Below are 20623 nucleotides of genomic sequence, written 5' to 3'. Positions count from 1 at the left end.
GCTTGGGGGAGGCCCTGTTCTGGGGTGGGCCAGGGGGCCAGGAGGTGTCGGCTGGGGCCAGACCAGGCTGCTGACGGCCCCTTCCCCTCCACAGCCATCTCAGCTTCTTTGCCTCCAAGCCCAGCCCCACAGCCATGATCCTCAACCTGTGGGAGGCGCGGCACTTCCCCAACGGCAACCTCAGCCAGCTGGCTGCAGCAGTAGCCGGACTGGGCCAGCCAGACGCTGGCCTCTTCACAGTGTCGGAGGCCGAGTGCTGAGGCCGGCCAGGCCCAACGCCTACACTCTCACCAGCTTTGGCACCCACCAAGGACAGGCAGAAGCCGGACAGGGGCCCTTCCCCACCCCGGGGAGAGCTGCTCGGACAGGCCCCCTCCCGGCCAAAGTTGTCCCTTAATGCTGGTCCTTCAGACCCTGCCCGAACTCCCACCTCTCCATGGCCTGCCTAGCCAGGCTGGCACTGCCACCTGCTCACACTCGGCCCCAGGGCCCAGGATGGACAGTGCCTGGAGCCTGAGCCAGGCCCAGCCCATCTGTGTGTGTGTGTATGTGCGTGTGATGCTACCTCTCCTCCCGTCCCTCTCCAGGGGCCCCGCATACACACGGCCATGCACGCACACACTGGGCCTGGGCCAGGACCCCGGAGCTCCTGCCTGAGCTGGACCTTATGCAAACATTTCTGTGCCTGCTGGGTAGGGGCACGTCTGAGGGGCCCTGCTCCAAGCCTGCAGGACCGAGGGCCACAGCCAGACAGGGGTTAGCCTCTGGATTCAGGCACATGACCACCACACGAGTACGTGCCACGCATGCCTCGTGTGCTCATCTCACACACACCCCCTTCCCGGGTCATGCAGACACCTCCCACCACACACATCTCATGCTGTACACCTGAGGCTGCTCACGTCTCACGCCCAGTGTCGGTGCACATTTGCCTCTCACGTGCTGCCCTCTCTCCACCCACCCAGGGACACCCCACGGCTCCTCCCTGCCCCTGCCCCTCCCCCAGCCTCGAGGTGCCCTGCCCGGCGGGGCCTGTGAATATGCAATGGGAGTCCCGGGCTGTACAGTGGCGAGTGTGTGTGGCGTGGTGTGCCCGTCCCTAGGGCTGGCTGGTGCCCCACTCGGGGCCTGTCATGTGAAGCTCGTGTCCTGACTTTGTCTTAAGTGCATTCACGCACTTACACTTGGCCTTATGTACACAGCCTTGCCCGGCCGCCGGGGCGCATAGGGATTTTATTGGACGTGAATGTAAATAAATTATATATATATATTGCTAACCTGAGTGCTACTTCTCTCGGGGAAAGCCAGGGAGAAAGACCAAATAGCCACAGAGGGGTCACACATGGGATGTCCCGGGAATCCTGGGTGGCTGGGCCTGGCTGGGAAACAGGCAGACCCCGACCCAGGTCCAGCAAGGCTGCAGTGGAGACCTCCTCAGCCTGGAGATTTCCTCAGACACGAGTCAACTGTGCAAGACGGCAGGCAACAGCAGTGACCAGGGCTGCACCTTTGCCGGACCCATCCTCTGACTGCAGGAACGTGACCACACAGCGAGGGGCCAGCTCCTGCACCGTGGCTGCCACCAGGCTGGAGAAGCTGTGAGGGGAGGACTGAGGTGAGCCCAGGCCACCAGCCTCACCTAGCCACACCTCCCTCCCCAGCCCGCACACCCAGACTCACTGCGGGTGCAGCTTGTAGAGCGTTCCATCCACCCCCACAGACACTGCCAGCTCTTCCAGGCCCCGGTTCTCCCGGATCTTCTCCACCACAGCAGCAACACCCGCCCCACAGAGCTGGGCAGCCCGCTGGGACACAGCCTGGCACACCTCTAGCACCATCAGGGCGTCATCTGAGGTCAGGGGCAGCCCCAGATCCTCTAGGATGGCTCGGACCTGCCGCAGGGCCAGGCTGTCGCTGGGGGCCAGGAAGGAAGAGAGCACAGAGAGGCAGGTCATGACTTCTCCCACGTCATCCTCCAAAACGGACCTCGCCACCACCCATGGCCAGCAATCCCCCACAGTGGACAGAAATACTCCCTGAAGTGGGGGAGGCAGTGTAGGCCTCAGGCACCTTTCGATCTCAGAGAGGAACTTGGTCTTGAAGATGTCCCTGGTCTGAAGGCGCTGGGTCTGCTGGCCCCGGAAGAGAACGCCAAGGCTGGTTAAATGTAAAAGGATGTGGCGGACGATCTCCCCCAGGTACATGCCGCTGATCATCTTTTCAAACCTGCACGAACATGTGTGTGCTCACAGGGCAGAAGGCCCCCCCGGCCACCGTCCCCAGCATCGGTCACGGCCAGCCACCACTGCCTGGGCCCAGCCCACACCTCTGCTTGCCGGGGTTGATGGACGCCTGGTCCACACTTGCATCAAAGCAGGTGCTGAGCATGGCCAGAGAGCCATCATCCCCAAAGGCACCCCACTCCATGTTGATGCACATGCGGCCTGAGTCCCCAGGCACGCCCGCCACGTTCCTGAGCTCCTCCATGTAGCAGGCATTGGTGCCGGTTCCTGCAGAGAGGCCAGACAATGTGGAAGCTACTTATTGATGTGGACAAGGACCCTCTGAGCACTTCCCATACCGAGATGGCAACATTCGGGCTCATTCTCTCTACCTCTCTGTCTCCTCATGCTCACAGCCTGTCCCTAGTCCTGGTCCTGCTTCCTTCCAGACATCCCTTGTGCAGACCCTGCCAGCTCCAAGCCCTGGGGACCTTCACTGCCTTTCCCACCAACATCACCATCAGTGCATTCACCATGCCACCCCCAAGTACTCCTACAATGCCCAGCTGTCCTGTCATTCCCCTGGGAGACATGTGACATCCCCCGCCCTCGTCCCCAGCTCTCTGCGGTTGAGAGGCCGAAGCTCCCTGGACGGGCCTGCCAGGCCCTTATTCCAACTAAGAGGTGCTGGACCAGGAGCAGGGGACACAGAGAAATCAGAGATGAGGAGCCCCACAGTCTGGCCAGAGGTCAGGCAACGAATAGCCAGCTCTGACGGAGCCTCTGTGTCCCTGTGGAAGCACCAAGGAGAGCATCGTGGGAGCCCAGACCACAGGGCAAGTCTCTGCCAACAGGGTCAGGACAGCAACAGAGAGGAAGTGACCGAAACCAAGAAGCACAGAAAGGAAAAGGCATTCCGGGCAGAGGGCGCACCCTGAATGAGGGCATCTCCCTCCTCTCCTTGACACAGCTTCAGCTCCAGGCAGGTGGGCTCCTTGCTGGTCCCACCTGGAGTTCCTCTGTCCAGCTGTTTATGCCCACAGCAACCTGGGCATGCCTCTCCTAAGTGCCTAACTGTGCCAGGTCCTGGGTTCGAAAACCTCCCCCTCAAGAGAGGCCACTACAGCCTCGTGTTGAGAGACCAGTGCCCCAGGAGCTGTGGGATCCCTCTTCCCCAACAGAACCAAATCCTTTCTTTCAGGGCTTTCAAGTTCCACTCATCCTGGGACCCATTCCCTCCTGATCTTGGCCTCGCTGCTGCCCACATGTAGAATCGAGTCACTCTCTGACCACCGCGTGTTGTTCTGGGCTTAACCCTTGCTGAGTGGTCAGCTCTGAGAAGGCAGAAATTGCCTCTTGTTTTATGTCTTCCTGTTCCTCTGTCCAGTCAGTCCCCTGTGGACACAGGGCAGGTGCTCAGTAAGGATGGAATCTTGGACTGTCTGAAGGACCTTCACTGCTCATTGCTTCCCTGCCCCCGCCCAGCTCCAAACACCAGGTGTGTGCCGTGAGCTAGGGACCATGCTATATTTTGTCCCCTCCCATTTCATCCTCATGATGCCTTGAGATAGGCATTGTTATTCTTATCTCTCTTAGAGATGAGGAAACTGAGGCTCTGGTGACTTGCCCAAGGTCACACAGGTGGAAACACAAAGCTAGTATTTCCACCCAAATCTGTACAACTCCAAAGCTCAGATTCATTTATCAGATGGCAAACTGAAGTTCAGAGAGCTTAAATGACCATGAGTCAGTCATTGAGCGGGACTAAACACCCAAGCTCCAGACTGCCAGCCCGAGATTGTTCCAGAGCCCCACTGGGTCAGACCAGAGCAATCCTACATCCCCAACGCCAAGGAAACATCCAAGCGGAGGAATCCACAGAAGGCAGCAAATTGCCAAGCAGTAGGGGCATGAAAGGGCAGGGCCCTCCTCACCGACAATGAGGCCTATCTCGCAACGCGGGTCCTCATAGCCACAGGACATCATGGTCCCCACCGTGTCATTGACAATGGCAACCACATTCAGCTCCACTGCCTGCACACAAAAGGATGCTGCTAGTTGCTGGGCAACGCGGTCGTCACAGCAACCAGCACCGGACCCAGAGGTCTCTTACCGCAGAGGGCTCCCCGCTCAGAAACTAGGAGACTCTTTGCCCCCCTCAAGGGCTGCCACAGCCCCAAAGCACCCCTAGAACAGGCTCCTACCTGTCTGCGCGCGATGGCTTCCCGCAACAGATTCACGACATCTTGGCCCTCACAGTCTGATGCATTAAAACCCTTGGTCCAGTTCAGGAGGATGCCCTGGGGTGAGAACAAGAGGAAGTGGCAGGAAGCTGGAGGCCCCTTCAGGCTCACTCTGCCTCCGCAAAGCCTGCATCCATCACAAGCCTAAGATTTCCACCCTCCCCAAGCACAATTCCTTGCCTACTTTGCTGTATGGTTGAAGGCCTTGCCCTCTGCCCGCTCCCTACTCCCCAGGAGGCTTTCGGTGTTCAAAAACCTATTAATAACCATCTAACCTACATTTTCCATTATTAGTTCCAGACGGTCAGAGGGTCTGGCCATTTTAAGACGTTTGCCCAGAAGGAATGGCCCTTTGTAATTGGGTTAGGAATGAACAGAGCTGGTAAAGTGAGTGCTGTGTGTGAAACGGGAGGACAGAGAAGGCTCAGAGGCCCAGATGACAGCAGATCCCACCCTTTCAGAAAGAACTCCAAGTTACTCGAGAGGAAGCAATTCTCAGCTTCAAGGATAGAGCTGTGTCAATGGGCGAGTCACTCGAGTGTTCCAAATACAAGGGGAGGAGGAATGGAAAAGCCAGAACCCAGGCCCTGGGCAGGATGAAGGCAGAGTTCCTGGATTGTGAGAAAAGGGACTTAGAACTTAGTGACACAGGGCTTGACGGTACCTGGAAAGGAGTGCTGTTTTCTGAGTGTGCGTCCTGTGAGGGAGGGGGCAGGGGGAGCAGGAATTAGTCTACAGCTGTTGGGAGAAAATTACTGCTTTGCTCAGAGGAGGAGCACGGAGGGCAGGTCAGGAAATCCTTGGGGCAGAAGATTTTAGAAATAGTAACCAACATTTTCCTCCAATAATATGTCCTTTTATTCCTTTTTTCAAATTGTTATAGGCTCATTGTCTCAAAAACAGAAAGCAGAGACTGTGATAGAATGAGAGAAAGAATGTTTGAGAGAAAGAAGCCGTTTGAGAGAGACCAGATGATGAGTGATAGCCCTGTGTGGGCTGCTACCCCTAGAGTGCAGAAGGGTAGGCAAAGGGAGACATCAGAGCCAGGTTGCTGATGGCTTCCTGAGACAGGTGTTGTATGCCCTCCCTGCTGGGCTGAACTCCTGTTCAGAAGGGATCTGAGAAATCTGAGAACAGAAGAGGCCCCTGCCCTCCTTCCCCAGGTAATGCCCAGGAAGGTGTCGAGACTCAAGAGAGAAAGTGGCAGAGGGAAGTGCCCAGAGAGCAGGGCCCGGGGCACCTCCCTGTGTCCCCACATCCCTGCAAATTCTGCACAACAGAGGCTGCTGCAGAGCCAAGGGGGCTCCTGGGGAAGGCAATCCCCACACTGGTTAAGTTTTCACCCCTGAGAAGAATGTGGGCCCAACATTTGTTTTTATTTTAGACGGAGTCTTGTTCTGTCACCCAGGCTGGTGTGCAATGGCACAATCTCGGCTCACTGCAACCTCTGCCACCCAGGTTCAAGTGATTCTCCTGCCCCAGCCTCCTAAGTAGCTGGAATTACAGGCACACGCTGCCACGCCCAGCTAATTTTTGTATTTTTAGTAGAGATGGGGTTACAGCATCTTGGCCAAGCTGGTCTTGAACTCCTGACCTCGTGATCCACACGTCTCAGCCTCCCAAAGTGCTGGAGACCTGAGCCACCACGCCCGGCCTTCAGCACAGAAATTAAGTTCAGTTACAGAAAATTAATAAGACTATATTTCTTGCCCGCCCCCCCCCCCACCCCCGATTTGCACATGGAGCCTCACCTGCTTCTCACATCTTACAAGGAATAATCAAAAGGACAGAGCAGGCTTAGCCTGGAGCAGAGCAGCCAAGCAGCAAGACTGGCCCACTGCACCATCCAGAGGATCACCGTGTAAAAGAAAGCAGAGCACAGAGTTGCACAGCAGGTGCAGTGCGGTGGCTCACGCCTGTAATCCCAACACTTTGAGAGGCTGAGGTGAGCGGATCACCTGAGGTCAAGATTTCTAGATCAGCCTGGCTGATATGGTGAAACCCCATCTCTACTAAAAATTAGCCGGGCATGTTGGCATGTGCCTGTAGTCCCAGCTACTTGGGAGGCTGAGGCAGGAGGATCGCTTGAACACAGGAGGTGGAAGCTGCAGTGAGTGAGCCAAGATCATGCCATTGCACTCCGACCTGGGTGACAGAGCGATTTCTTGCATATCAGAGAGAGGTCAGAGCAGGAGTAGGGGGTGAAAAATCACATGGAGGCTGGTTGGAGTAGGTGAGATGAAGCTTTTCATTGAACACAGGTGTCTAAGAATGCAACTGTTGCCTTCAGGGGCAGTGAGCTCCTTGGCAAGAGGCTTTCAAGCAGAAGTTGGGTGTGCTGAGAGGAAGGTTCCCGGGAGTGTGGAGCAGAGGCCCGGGAGGTATTGTTTCTGTGACAGGCTTCAGGTGTGCACATGGAGAAGTCCTTCATCCTTGTGTAAGGACAAGCTAAAGTGTGTGCTGAGTAGGGATGTGTGTCTCGGCCTATGCCTGGCCCTCTGCCACCCTAGTCATGCACCCACCACCGAGCCAGGCACTGAGAAGGAAACAAACGAAGAAAGGAGGAGAGAGGCCAAAAAAACCCCAAGCAACCTCAAGCCCCTGCTAGAGACAGGAACAAACGCTGGTTCCCACAGGACCCTGAGGCCCACACACCAGTGCTATAGCTAGAATGGATGATCTGTCCTCTGATCAACCCCAGTCTAGGCCTGACCTGCTCCCAAATGCTTCAGACCCTAACCCTGGGCCTACCCTGTCTGGGGAAACTGAGGCTGTGTGCAAGGCCAGCCCAGCAATGCTGCCACCACCACCAACCCCAGCCCCCACCACCACCCAGCCTTTTCCCCTGCCCCCTGCCCACTCCATGAAGGGTATGTGGGCAGGAGGCCCTTGGGAATCACTTCTCTTGGCCCTCCCTCACCTGGTCCAGGCCAAGCTGCCTACATGGGAAGGAGAAGGTAAAACCCAGTGGGAGGCTCTGCCCACTCAGGCCCTGCTTCTGCTGGAAGTCCACGATGCAGTCCACAATGTGGTCAAAGAGCTGTGGGGCAGGACAGGTCAGGCGTAGGCACTGCTCAGCCCTTCCCCACCTCCGACACCAAGGTTCGGGCTGCGGGTACCTGCTGCCCAGAGCCCTGGGCCACTCTCTCAGGAATGGAGTAGATCTGGCTGCTGATCTGCACACCTGTGGTCACACGTACCAGGAGGACACGGAAGTTCGTGCCCCCGAGGTCCAGGGCCAGGAAATCCCCTCGCTCTGTGGGGCAGAGACCCTCAGTGCCAGGATAGTGCTTGTGGCTCCAGCCCTAGCCCACACTGTGACCCCATGTTTCGGTCCCACACTCAGGCCAGGTCCTTACCACTGCCGTCAGGCGTGGCCCGGACAAAAGTGGGCAGCATGCGAAGGGAGGAGGCCTCCCCTCGGAGCCCCTTGACCATGGCCTTCCGCATCTGTGCCTGAACCGCTGCCAGCTGATCGTGGTTTAACCGGAACGGGGCCAGGGTCTCCTCCAGCAGGCGCCGGTGGGCAGCCAGACGGGCAGCCACGGCAGTCACCATCGCCACTCCCCGGCCACCACCATCCGCAGAGGGGATGAAGGAGACATCGCATTCCGGGGCCAGGAGCATCACTGTCCCCTGCAGGATGCTGCAGAACCTATAGATACATACAGGTGCGCCCAGTTTGGCCCCGGACCCCCAGACACACACAGGTGCGCCCAGCTTGGCCCTGGACCCCTAGACACATACAGGTGTGCCCAGCTTGGCCCCGGACCCCTCGGGCCTCCTGAAGCCCAAGGCCCCATCACTTGTTTTTTTCTTTTTTAAATTTTTTTAGATACCGAGTCTCACACTGTCACCCAAGCTAGAGTGCCATGGAGTGATCATGGCTTACTGCAACCTCAAACTCCCAGGCTCAAATGATCCTCCCACCTCAGCCTCCCAAAGTGTTGAGATGACAGGCGTGCACCACCATACCCAGCCTCCCCTATCACTTCAATTCTAAATCTGTTCTGTGCACTAACCATAAGCCCTAATGTCCCCATGGCCTCCACCCTTGCACACACAAAGGGAAGCATTGTTTCTCTCCTTGGATGTCTTCTGGCCTCCCATAGCTCAGTCTGGCCCTCCCTCTGCCTAAGTGCCCTTCATGTCCACTGGCTTGCAGACGTGATCCCAGAGGACCCTCTGGGTGTGTGTCACACACACGTGCTCATGCCACATAATCATGAGGATCGCGTTTCCACAATACCTGGGGTGCCGCTCACACACTCGGCCTCCGGTGGCCACAGCGACCTGGAGTGTTTGTTGCTCTCGGCCGTGCTGGAGGTGGGAGAGAACAGCGGCCAGGGCGGCAGCACAGAGCTGGGCAGCCCGTGTGCATACGGCCGCACACACGTGCTGCACAAGCTCAACATCCGAAGCCCCAGGGCTCAGGCCCAAGTCCTGCAGGATAGCACGGACACGGGCTGCCCCAGCAGAGGGGCTGGGGAGGAAAGAGAAGTGGTTTGGAGCTCAGCCCAGAAGCTCCCCATCCCACTAAAGCCCCATGGCTACCTTGGGGACAGAGTTATCCTCCCCTTACCCCAAGCCAAGAATCCCCCAGTAAGCCACCATCTCCCCTACTCACTCCTCCATCTCAGCCACGTGTTCCAGGAGGATGCTGCCTCGACTCAGCAGGGCAGGGGAGGTGCCGCCACCAAAGAGGACCCCACGCTGGGCCAAGTGAGCCAGCACCAGCCGCACCAACTCACCCAGATACAGGCCTCCAATCATCTTCTCAAACCTGAAGGTGGAAAGGGTGGCTGGACAAAGCCTTTTCTAAGCCCTCAGTCCACCTCGTCCTACCTCCAAGCATTCCCAAAGAAGGATTCTTTTCTTTGGGGCTCCCAAATTGGAGACTCCAGAAGCAACGAATGGCCTCCCAGAGGACAGGTGGGTGTATGCCTAGACCCCATCGCCCCCTCTGACATAGGTTACATTCCGAAGCCTTGGGGAGAGGAAGAAGGCGGCAGAGAGCACTTTGCTCCACCACTTCCAGCCCTCAACCCCCAACCTGTCAGGGCAGGGCAGAGTCAGGAATCGGGAGGACCAAGGGTTGACAATTCTGGGTTCTAGAACTTTGGGCCCTTCCTTCTTTGAACCTGGCCAGGGCCCCAGGTTGCTCCCTGGAGACCCTCAGAGTGACAGGGAGGGGCCTAAGGGCCTGAGAACAGGAACAGAAGGGGTTGGGAGCAGAGCATAGATAGCGCCTGGAACCAAAGGTCAGGGCCCCCCACCAGGGCACCTCTGAGCACCAGGATTCAGGGACTCATGGTCCAGGGTGTGGTCGAAGGTGGTCAGCACTGGCCCCAGCGCCCCAACATCACTGAAGGAGCCCCACTCGACGCTGACACAGACGCGGCCCCGGTCTTCATCCAGCACTGCCACGTGCCGCGCCTCCTCCATGTAACATGCATTGGTGCCCGTGTCTGGCAGAGACGAACCTGTCAGGACCCGCTCACCAGGCAGCACACCCTCCACCCGTCATCACAAATGGTCTGTGGCTCACCTACAACTAGCCCAACCTCACACGGCCTGGCCCCCAGCTCACAGCCCATCATGGTGCCCACTGTGTCGTTCACCACGGCAACCACGTCAATGTTGTAGGCCTGGATGGTGGAGAGGGCAGAGGTCAAGGCTGGCCTGAGTGGTCAGAGCAGGGAATCCAAGGGATGGGCAGGGCTGGGGCCCTGGCTTTGGAAGAGACACATAGAGTCCAGGAAACACATGTCTGCATGCCACACACATTTGTGCCACAGACGCTCTGGGCTTCCATTCTATAGGAGCTTTTCCTCCAATCTCACCCTCAGCTCCTCCCTAACCCCCAACTCGGTTCCCCAGGTCACAGTGACATCCACCCTCAGCATCTCCCAGGACCAGGATGAGTTTCCTGAGACTGAGCACCTCCTTGAACGCTGCGCCTTCCCAGCCTCACTGTCATTCTGCCTGGCTCCCCAAGCCCGTTCCTCCCAGCACTGGCTTCTCGCCGCAGAGGGTTAGTCCAGACGAATCAGCCTTTCTCCGGCATCCAGACTCTCGTGTGTGGCCTTCTCTGAGACTAGATCTTCTGCCCCAGTCCCAGCTTGACTTGAAGGAGGCAAACTCTTCCTTCAAGTCCCTGATCAAAGAGCCGGTGCTTCCTCTGTAATACTCCCAGAGTTGTCCACGCACTCCTCCTTGACGCGGACAATCTTTTATTAGAATGCGTCCCCCTCTAGACTGTGAAAACCTTGAGGAGGAGGTCAAAGTCTATTCATGTTTGTTTGTCCCGGGCCCTGAACATTTATTTGACCTTTCTTAGCCTCAGTGTTTTTTAATCTATACAATGGGAATGGTAGCAACAGGTACCTGAGGTTAAACTGGATGGAGGACATGAAGAGAAAAGGAAAGCAGCTCTCCAGAAGCCCAGGCCCAACACATGTGTGCCAGGCCCAGGCCAGCATGGGCATCCCTCCTGTCACCCCTCCCTCCACTCACCCCATGCCTCTGAATGGCGTCTCTCAGCAGCTGGACCACATCCTGCCCTTCCACACCACTGCACCTAAAACCTTTGGTCCAGGAAATGAGGGTGCTCTGGAGGTAGAGAAGCTGAGTTACTCCTCTGATGGCCTTCATGGGGCTGCAGCCACCCTCCACCCAGCATCCCATGTCCACTCCACCTCACCCTGTCCAGGCCCGTCTGGTGACAAGGGAAAGAGAAGCTGAAGCCAAGTTGCAGACCCTGTTTGCTCACAGGCTGTGCATCCAGGAACTCAGACAGGCAGTGGGCAGCAAAGTCAAAGAGCTGCAGGAGAGGCGGGGGCTTAGCCTTGCCCCTCTGAGCCCCAGCTGCCCAGCCAGGCCCCCAGACCCCAGACGCTGGGCAGAGTGCTTACCTGCTGGCCAGCACCCAGCATCACCTCTTGGGGGATCACAAACTCCTGGCTTCTGGGCTCCACCCTATGCCCCTCAATGCCAGTTAGAGTCACCCACAAAACACGCAGTGAGGCCCCTGTGGCCCCCAGCTCCAGCACCATGAAGTCTCCTTGCTCTAGAGGGCAAGCAGGTCACAGAAAGGCATGCAACTGGCACGACCAGAGCCCTCTGCCCACTTCCCAAATTCCTAAGGCCTGCAAAGTCTGGTCAAGGGGCCATAGAGATGGGGGACAGTAATAAGGAACATTTCCCTCCCCTAGATCAGTACCCTCTTCCAGGCCTGGCCATGCATCTCAGTCTATGCTACCCACCAGTGCCATGTGGGGTGGACCCCACGTATGTAGGCAGCATCTGGACCGCAGGGGCAGGGCTGGCCTGTCCCCTCAGCGCCTGCTCCATGGAACCCAAGAGGCTGGCTTGAATCTGCTGTAGCTGTGCCCTTGTCACCTTGAACTGCTGCAGGCACTCCTGCACCTGGGGAGAAACAGGCCAGCATCTGGGAAGGAGCACTGCTGGGCTAGCCAGACTCCCCAACTCCAACCAAGGCAGAGGCCTGCCCTGCCCAGCCCGCTTCTCGGCTCTTCATACACCCTGGCTCTCTTGCCAACAGCCTGCACCCAGCTCTGGCCTCCTCAGAAGGCTCTGTCCTGGAAACACAACCCACCTTCTTCCTCCTCTTGCCCCATTACCTCACGGCTCCTTCTCAACTCCCTGCATCCTCTACCCTACCCCCTTCTTCTTTGAATTCAGGGTTTGGCAAGACCTTCTTCCTGTCGTACCGCAGATGATTGCTCTCTGGTTCCCCAGGACCCACAGCAAGAGTCTCTCAGTGAGTTGTTGTTGAACGAACGAGAGAATAAACAAATGCACGAACAAACTTCAAGTGTTTCCCTCTCCTCACCCACTCTCAGACTCTGAAGCCTGAAAAGGCCCAGCACGAAAGCATTTGGAGAACACAATGCAGAGGATGGTCCTTTTTTCCTTCGGTCATTCTTCCCAAAACATTGCTCTAGCCCTCACCACGCACCCAGCTCTAATCTAAGCACTGCACACACATAACCACCCAAGAAGCAACAAACGCTTTAGATTCCAGGGTGGGAGATAGAAATTAAGCATATAAACATACAATTTGGTGCCAGTAGTGATGGTGGCTATTAAAGGTGGGGTGCAGGATAAGAAATGAGAGAGTGACCAGGGTAGAAAGAGGTATTTTTAGATATGAGTCCAAGAGGGTTTCCCAGAGGAGGTGACCTAAATGCAGGAAGGGAACAAGCCATCTGAAGATCCAGGGGAAGAGCAAGGGGATGGATCTGGGGAAGACTGATCTGGGGGTGGATCAGAGTCTGAAGGGGCAGGTGAGAAGGCAAGGAAGGCAGAAGCCGGGACACCCCAGGCTCTCACTCCACCAGAAGCCCAGTAGCTTAAGAGCCCCAGGGACCTCATTCCTGTGAGCAAAACCCTCCCCTAGACGACTCTCACCCATCCTTCAAAGAAGCCCCGATAGCCTCCCTGGATTCAGTGAAGGGTCACAGCCCAGCAACTCCATCCTCCTCCTCCTCAGGCTCAGGCTTTCCAAAGCCCCCACCTCCTGTCACACGGGAGTTCCATTTCAATGACCTATTGCCCCAAACTGGACCCTTATCTGTGAAATAACAACTCAGGCACCTGGATAATAAGGCCCCTCCAGGGAGGAGAGGCTGGGAGGGAGGAGAGGCTGGGAGGAGAGACTGCCGTTTGAGGGAGATAAGGACAACTCAGTCCCACCTCTTGCTTTAGGAAGAGAATGGGAAATAGATCCTTAGGAGGCAAATCATCCTAACTGGGGTGCCAGATGTCCACTTACACGTTCACCTTACAGCACATGCTTCCAACAGCCATGCGTGCTAGGGGTGCCCATGTCCACTCTACCTCACCCTGACCAGGCCAGTCTGGTGACAAGGGAAAGAGAAGCTGAAGCGAAGCTACAGACCGTGTTTGCTCACAGACTGTGCATCCAGGAATTCAGGCAGTGGGCAGCAAAGTCAAAGAGCTGCACGACAGGCGGGGTCTCAGCCTTGCCCCTCTGAGCCCCAGCCACCCAAGTATTAGAAACATGGAAACGGAGGCTCCAAGAGGGCAAGTCAGCTGCCTGGCCCAGCAGCTGTGAAGAGGCAGGGGAGAATCTGAACCCATATCTGTCTGACTGCAGAGATGTTGCCACGTCAACGTGAAGTTTTATAAAACCTAGAAAGTTCCCTTGAAAAGAACCCAAGGCTGATGAAAGTTGCTGGAAAGAAACCCCAGATGATCTGGCTTGAGAAAACTTACACCTGGGTCCTCACACTCCCTTTTTCTGGCTCTGTGGTCCTGGGAAAGTCCCACTCTCTCTGAGCCTCCGTCACCTCTTCGTGCAAAATTGAGAAAATAATAGTACTTGGAAGTCCCCCAATGCCAGGGACTATGTCTTGCTCAAGGCTACATCTCAGGGCCACAAGGAGCACCAGCTGGAAGCAGGATTTGTTGATTGGATGGTTGTGGTGGCATAAGAATTAAAGGCTGTAATGTATGTGGAAGTGCCAAGTGCTGCTGGGATGGGAGGGGCATTTTAGTATTGCTTCATGGAAACAATAGAGTCATGGAGAAGTCAATGGCTTGGGCAAATTGTTTTTCTTCCTTTTCCTCTTGGGCACATTGAGATGTTCAGGAGGAGAGACTAGAAGACAGCAGAACTGCAAGAAAGACAGGAGGACATCCCTGGCAGATCCCGGCGGGGCACACACAAGCCAAGAGAAGGTATTGGAGCCACCTCCGACACCCCAGGAAGAGCGGGGAGAGACCTCTGCCAGAAGAGCAAGGAGAAAGGCAGTAGAGAGCGTGTGAAGTCCAGTGTGGTTTCAACTCTGGCTCTTTCTTGTCACCAACTTGCTGTGTTGCTGGCCTGGGCCCATCACCTCACCTCTCTGAGCAAGTGACCCCTCTATCTAACAGGAACAATAGTACCCACTTCTCAGAGGTGCCATGAGGACGGAGAAGACAGAAAACCGGAAGTGGAGGAACAGCGCCACACGTAGGAGATGCTCAGCGGAGCACAGGCTCCCTGTCCTCAGAGCACAAAGCACACCTGGCCTGGAGAGCCTGACTCCATACCCTCTCTGATGACAAAGAGAAGCCTAGGGGAAGGGGTCGGGAATGGCCTCTGAGATGGGGCTGGGAACTGACCACATGTGGTTAACTAACCTTTTTTCAACCTAAGGTCATAGCAAGGGGAGCACAGGGTAAGGCCTATGGTGCTGAGTTGGGAGTCCAGGACCATGGGAAATTTGGTGTCCCTGTGAAGTCTCCCAAAGCCGAAGGGAATTCTTTCAACCGCAGGTGTATGTGATGGAGCCAGCAGGGCAAACGTGGGCCTGCACAGGAGTGTCAGCAGGGAGGGGCGAGAAGTGAGGGAGGAGATGACAGCAGGCCCTAGAGCCAGTCCTGGCTGAGCAGGCACTGGGGCCCAGCCACTGCTCTCATTCCTGAGGCACAGCTGTGGGTTGGGCACAGAAGAACTGTCTGCAGCAGGGTCTGGGGCACTGGTTGGACAAGGGGGAAGTGGGAGCATGAAATGAAGCGAGGGGTAACGCCCCCACAATCTGGGCAACAAGCCTAGTCAAGTGAATGTCAGAACATGCCAGAAAACTAAAGAAACCACAGAGAATGACTCAAGAACCCTTTAGTGGGCACCTCCTCTATGCAAGTCCTGTTTATTTATTTATTTATTTACTTACTTATTTATTCATTCATTCATTCATTTATTTTTAGACAGAATCTTGCTCTGTCGCCCAGGCTGGAGTGCAGTGGCACAATCCTGGCTCACTGCAAGCTCCGCCTCCTGGGTTCACACCATTCTCCTGCCTCAGCCTCCCGAGTAGCTGGGACTACAGGCACCCACCACCACACCCAGCTAATTTTTTGTATTTTTTAGTAGAGATGGGGTTTCACTGTGTTAGCCAGGATGGTCTCGATCTCCTGACCTTGTGATCTGCCTGCCTCGGCCTCCCAAAATGCTGGGATTACAGGCGTGAGCCACCGAGCCTGGCATTTTTTTTTTTTTTTTTTTAGATGGAGTTTTGCTCTTGTTGCCCAGGCTGGAGTGCAGTGCCACAATCTCAGCTCACTGCAACCTCTGCCTCCCAGGTTCAAGCGATTCTCCTGCCTCAGCCTCCTGAGTAGCTGGGATTACAAGCATGCACCACTATGCCTAGCTAATTTTGTATTTTTAGTAGAGACGGGGTTTCACCATGTTGACCAGACTGGTCTTGAACTCTTGAACCTCAGGTGATCCACTCGCCTTGGCCTCCCAAAGTGCTGAGATTACAGGCGTGAGCCACCGTGTCCAGCCATAGGCAAGTCCTTTATCTCCATTAACCTTCAAGGGTGGGGAGTATTAGATTTTATTTTCCTCCATTTTCCTGATGAGGAAACAGAGACTAAGAGATAAGAAATGGCTTACAAAAGAGTTTCCTGCTCAAGGGTGTGGTATGAGACAACTTCTAAATCTTGGTCAAGATGACAGAAAAAGGAGAAACTCACTTCTGAGCAAGCCTCAGGCATGAGTTTGGCACTAAAATCATCTGTGTGCCTGATTATAGTGGCTACGTTGAGGGAAACATGCAAGAGGAACTGGAGAGGCGGGAAAGGTCTCAAGAACACAGCTTTTGACCAGATAATCCTGGGAAGGTCCACTCTAGACTGTGTCAACGCACTTGGGGCGGGAGCAGCACCTGTGTGGCAAGGTGGCAAAAGTGCTATGTTTGGAGTTGAAACACCTCAGCTCAAGCTCCTGTCATGTCTTAAACTCAAGTCATATCACTTCTCTATGTCCCTTTTCATCACCTGTAAGATGATCACCCCAACCTTGCAGTTGTTTTGGAGCCTGAAAAGAGATCGTTACCAGCTCAGATATGAAAAGCTTGTGGAAAGGGGCTGCATGGGTGAGAGCCCAGGGCCCCATGGCAGCTTCAGTCACGCAGCTCTTGATGGCCTTGAACAAGCATGAAACAGGAACCCAGTGCTGAACTTACCAGCTCTGAGCTGTCTGAGGGCCCGGGCAAGCCCTCCTCAGGGTAACTCAGGGCTTCTTCCCCCTGCTGCAACCCTGCAGATCCAGTGGAGTCCATGACCTTCCACAGTGGAGGCTGGCCACCTACAGTAGAAAAGGGATAACCTGGGTCAACCATTTACTCTACAGGCCCTAGGAGTCTGTAACCCAGACCAACTTCCTTCCTTCTGAAGGGGACCAGGAAGGAAGCTGGGAGCAGAATCCAGAACCTCCGACCATCAAAGATCCTGTAGCAGTCACCCAGAAGGCCCTTGTTTTTCACAAGCATGTGAAACGAGAGAACACTGGAAAGGCTGATTTCAGTCCAAATGCTGTTCATTAATTCTGTCATTCATTGACATTCACCAGCTCCTGATGCCTGCTATGCTGGACGCTGCGGTACAGATGAAGCAGACCTACGCCCTGCCCCCAGGGACCTCAGTCTCATCAACAGTCACAGTATGGTTAGCACAGGCAGTGGGTGAGATGGCCACATGTAATAGATGGACATGCTGCTGTGGTTGGGAGGTCAGGGACATGCTAGAGGCTTGGAACAAAGAAGGGAGCAAAGACCTGCCAGAGAGGCAGGCAGGCTGGACTAGGGACAGCCGTTGTGTCAGGCTAAGGCACGTGAATTTCCTCCTGAAGGCAACAGGGGTCATGGACAGGGGTGGATCTGTGCTTCAGAAAGGGGTTCCACTAGTGACGTGACCTTGGGCAAGTCATTTATGACTTCTTTGAATTTCAGCTTCCATCCGTAAAACAGGAGGAAATAGTATCTACCCTCACAAGGTTGTTGTGAGCGCTAAATAGAGTAACACCTGGGGAAATGCTTTATGAGATGTAATGTGCAACATAAACCAGGGGGGTTTTAACAGTGCAGTGATGCAGAGCAGAAAGAGCCCTGTGCTCAGAGGTGGGGACCCTGCTCTCCACAAGGCAGCTTCACCGCGTCTCTCAACCTTGAGGCTTTTCATCTGTGAAATGGGACCAACGTGTATCAAAGGGCTGTGTGGGGCACATGAGATCATGAGAGCAAAGGAACTTGCTCAGATGTGCATTCAGATTTACGTAGCTGAATCTGAACTGCAACTCTGTGAGTCTCCATTTCCTCTTCTAACATGGAAAGCTAAGTTCTTTTTTTTTTTTTTTTTTTTTTTTGAGACGGAGTCTTTGCTCTGTCGCCCAGGCTGGAGTGCAGTGGCACGAACTCGGCACTGCAAGCTCCGCCTCCCAGGTTTACGCCATTCTCCTGCCTCAGCCTCCCGAGTAGCTGGGACTACAGGCGCCCGCCACCTCGCCCGGCTAGTTTTTTGTATTTTTTAGTAGAGACGGGGTTTCACCGGGTTAGCCAGGATGGTCTCGATCTCCTGACCTCGTGATCCGCCCGTCTCGGCCTCCCAAAGTGCTGGGATTACAGGCTTGAGCCACCGCGCCCGGCCGAAAGCTAAGTTCTTGGGAGGATTAAAGGAGTGAGTGGTCCTTTGCACACTGTAAAGAACTGTAGAAATGTCATACTTCGCTCATTGGAGCTGGAGGTGGTGTTGCTGTTCCCGTAGTCCCAAGGGAGCCTTCAGTGAGTCAGGTGCTCTTTAGGGGTGGGGAAAAGGGAAACACAGCAGAGGGTCTAGTATGGGAAGAGACATCTGTCCACTGAGTCACTTTACCTCTCTTCCCTGCAACAGCAGAACTTCTGGAAACACAGTACCTTCCCACCCCTGCACTCCCCTCTTCGCCTACTCCCATTACACTCACTAATTTGCCCTCTCCACATGGTCACTCGTGACCTCCTAACTGCCCAATCCCAAGCCTTTTCCTCAGCCCCCACCTTTACTGCCCTCTCTCACATGCAAAGCCACTAGCATTCTCTTTGCTACAGAATTCTCCCTGCCCTTAGCTTTCACAGCCAGCCTCTCCTAGGTCTCCTTCCTGAGTCTCTCGTAGTCTTCATTAGTAATTTCTCTTCCTTCAGACAATGGGGTTCCCAAGTTTCTGGTCGTGCCCTCCCCCCACACTCCCTTTATCTCACCCATCCCCAAGGTTTCATTAATAGCTGTTTCAGGGCTCCCAAATCTACCTTTGGCCTCAGCCAAATCCTAAGTCCCAATGGTCTGTTAGACATCACTATCTGGATGGTGGAGAAGCTCCTCAAATTCAACAAAGCCATACTCATTTTTCCATCACCTTTTCCCCACAAAGCTCTTCTGTTCTCCACCTTGACTGGAGACATCGAAGTGTGCTCACTCACACGGCCATTCGGGTTGCCTGCATGCATCCCTGACCCTCACCTACTCTATGCAATTGGATCTCAGGCTCTCTAAGAGCTCTCCTGGGCATCCCCTCCTCCCCATTCCCACAGCCACTGCACCAGACCATCCTCCGGCCTGATTATTACGACGACCTCCTAACTGATACCTCTGCTTCTAGCTTCTTCACCTCTTTTCCTCACCCAACTTGATCACCTCTGCACTCATGGCTGGCACAGGGTCTGGTATAGGTATGTGCTAATGTGCCTTTCTAAAATTGGAAGGAAGGGGAGTGGGTAGTTTTTTCTTATCTAATAAAGCAACAAATCAGCTTCTGATAAATCTCCCCGAAACCTTACATACCTATGCTGAGTTTCCAAATCTGCCAAATAGGGGTGTGGAATGCTTGTTCTATGCTACAGGTCTACTTCAAGGATAAAATGAGGTAACTGGGACAATTACCTTTGAAAAGGACCAAGGGCTACACACGTGGCCTCCTTTCAAGGCCCAGCTAGTTCATTTATTCATTCACTCACGCATTCATTCCCTCATCCATTCGATATTTATTCAGCATTTTTGCATGACAGAATCTGTGACGTAATCCCCAAGTAGCCCTAATATTTATATGCTAGGTAAAGGTATTCAGCTCTGTCTCTTCCAACTGAGATTCCCTGTAGGGAGGGTCAAGTCTCCTTCACTGCAGTATCCACAGAGCCCAGGGTCTGTTTGACTAAGGGCCCTTTGGCTTCCCTTAGCTGCATGGGCTACATGAAGTGAGTTTTCCTCCTGAAAAGTACCCCAGGGACCTCTGCTGATGTTGGGAGCTGCCATCAAGAACCAGCTGGCAGGTTGGGTGTGGTGGCTTGCACCTGTAATCCCAGCACTTCGGGAGGCTTAGGCGGGCAGATTGCTTGAGCCCAGGAATTTGAGACTAGCCTGGGCAACATGGCAAAATGTCATCGTTACAAAAAAAAATAACAAAAATTAGCTGGGTGTGGTCATGTGTGCCTGTAGTCTCAGGTACTCCAGAGGCTGAGGTGGGAGGATCACTTGAGCCCAGGAGATTGAGGCTGCAGTGAGCCGATTGTGCCACTGCACTCCAGTCTGGGTGACAGAGAGAGAGAACCCGTCTCAAAAACAAAGCAAGAGAACCAGCTGGCTTAATCTTTCCAGTGTCCACTTCCCCTGGCGTGCGCCAAACACGAGGGATGAGGACAAGACGGTGCGGAAGGAGCAGGCAGTAATCAGACCGAGGCACTTACCTGGGACACACAGAAGCTGGCCACTCTCCTCAGGTCTGAGCTCTTGTCTGGCAATATGAGGCACCCCAATGACCAAAAGTGACATTCAGGGGTGACCTGAGTTATAATATCCTCAAGCGCCACCCTTTTCCTCCACCACCACTTACCAAACATCAGCTAATTCAGGAAGCTGCACTTCCTTCCAGGCCTGCCCTAAGAGTAGCCCAGGCTAGGCAAGGCTGTGGTGAAAACTTGAGCAAGATGATCACCGCAAAGTGGAGCCTTGAACTGGGTCTAAGGTTTTGGGCCATTCCCTCTACAATGCTGAGGGCTATTTATTTTGCAAATAAAATGAGTTTTGAGGTGGTGGCTCGCCCCTGGAAGGAGCTGGGCCTGGGAAGGTTATGGTACTTTTGAGCAAGAGGCAATGTGGGAGCACAAGAGGAAGGGGCTGACTCTGCAGAAAGTGGGCAGGGCTAGCTGAAGAAGCTGAGCCTTGAAGAAAGAACAGCAGTATGCTGACAAAAGTGGTCCTTGACCAAGTGGAGAGCACGTACACAACCACAAATCACACACACATACAGGTGCCTTCATGGAATGAGGTGCAGCTCCAGGCGCCTGAAGAGGATACACCGAAGTGGGGATATATGGTGGG

The 20623-nt window shown here is 54.8% G+C and overlaps 2 protein-coding genes across 6 annotated transcripts in view; one reads left to right on the top strand and one right to left on the bottom strand.

The window, feature by feature from the left end:
- Nucleotides 1-1277, top strand: part of UNC5A (unc-5 netrin receptor A) — a 73507-nt gene extending 72230 nt beyond the window's left edge. For all 3 annotated transcript variants that reach the window (XM_008015393.3, XM_008015394.3, XM_073010489.1), the window contains one exon: nt 95-1277. In XM_008015393.3, coding sequence (XP_008013584.1) covers nt 95-260 — 166 coding nt within the window. In that variant the 3' untranslated portion in view covers nt 261-1277. The remainder of the gene's footprint in view (nt 1-94) is intronic.
- On the bottom strand, nt 1248-20366 carry HK3 (hexokinase 3). 3 transcript variants are annotated; one of them, XM_073010488.1, is made up of 19 exons: nt 20136-20366; nt 16465-16586; nt 11731-11893; nt 11380-11534; nt 11169-11288; nt 10982-11077; nt 10014-10113; nt 9750-9933; nt 9093-9248; nt 8715-8948; nt 7825-8120; nt 7585-7721; nt 7386-7505; nt 4427-4522; nt 4157-4256; nt 2327-2510; nt 2071-2226; nt 1681-1914; nt 1248-1596 (listed from the first exon to the last, which is right to left on the bottom strand). In XM_073010488.1, exons 1-19 carry the CDS (start codon nt 20140-20142, stop codon nt 1452-1454), a joined length of 2805 nt encoding a protein of 934 aa, XP_072866589.1. In that variant the 5' UTR covers nt 20143-20366; the 3' UTR covers nt 1248-1451. The 3 variants fall into 3 exon arrangements, with proteins under 3 accessions (XP_072866589.1, XP_008013582.3, XP_037848731.2); XM_008015391.3 differs by lacking the exon at nt 20136-20366 and adding an exon at nt 19990-20122; XM_037992803.2 differs by lacking the exons at nt 16465-16586; nt 20136-20366 and adding an exon at nt 13727-15423.
- Nucleotides 20367-20623: the final 257 nt, after the last annotated feature.

This window comes from Chlorocebus sabaeus, chromosome 23, assembly GCF_047675955.1.
Source record: "Chlorocebus sabaeus isolate Y175 chromosome 23, mChlSab1.0.hap1, whole genome shotgun sequence".
Taxonomy (NCBI): Eukaryota; Metazoa; Chordata; class Mammalia; order Primates; family Cercopithecidae; genus Chlorocebus; species Chlorocebus sabaeus.
Note: the sequence above shows the minus strand (reverse complement) of the source record. Positions and strands in the feature narration are given on the sequence as shown.

Coding starts and splice junctions, on each gene's coding strand:
- HK3 (XM_008015391.3), bottom strand. CDS start 20,074: ATGTCACTTTTGGTCATTGGGGTGCCTCATATTGCCAGACAAGAGCTC. Junction 11,289..11,379: donor TGCTGGGTGCTGGCCAGCAG/GTAAGCACTCTG, acceptor CCTCTCCTGCAG/CTCTTTGACTTTGCTGCCCA. Junction 9,249..9,749: donor CTGAATCCTGGTGCTCAGAG/GTGCCCTGGTGG, acceptor TTCCACCTTCAG/GTTTGAGAAGATGATTGGAG.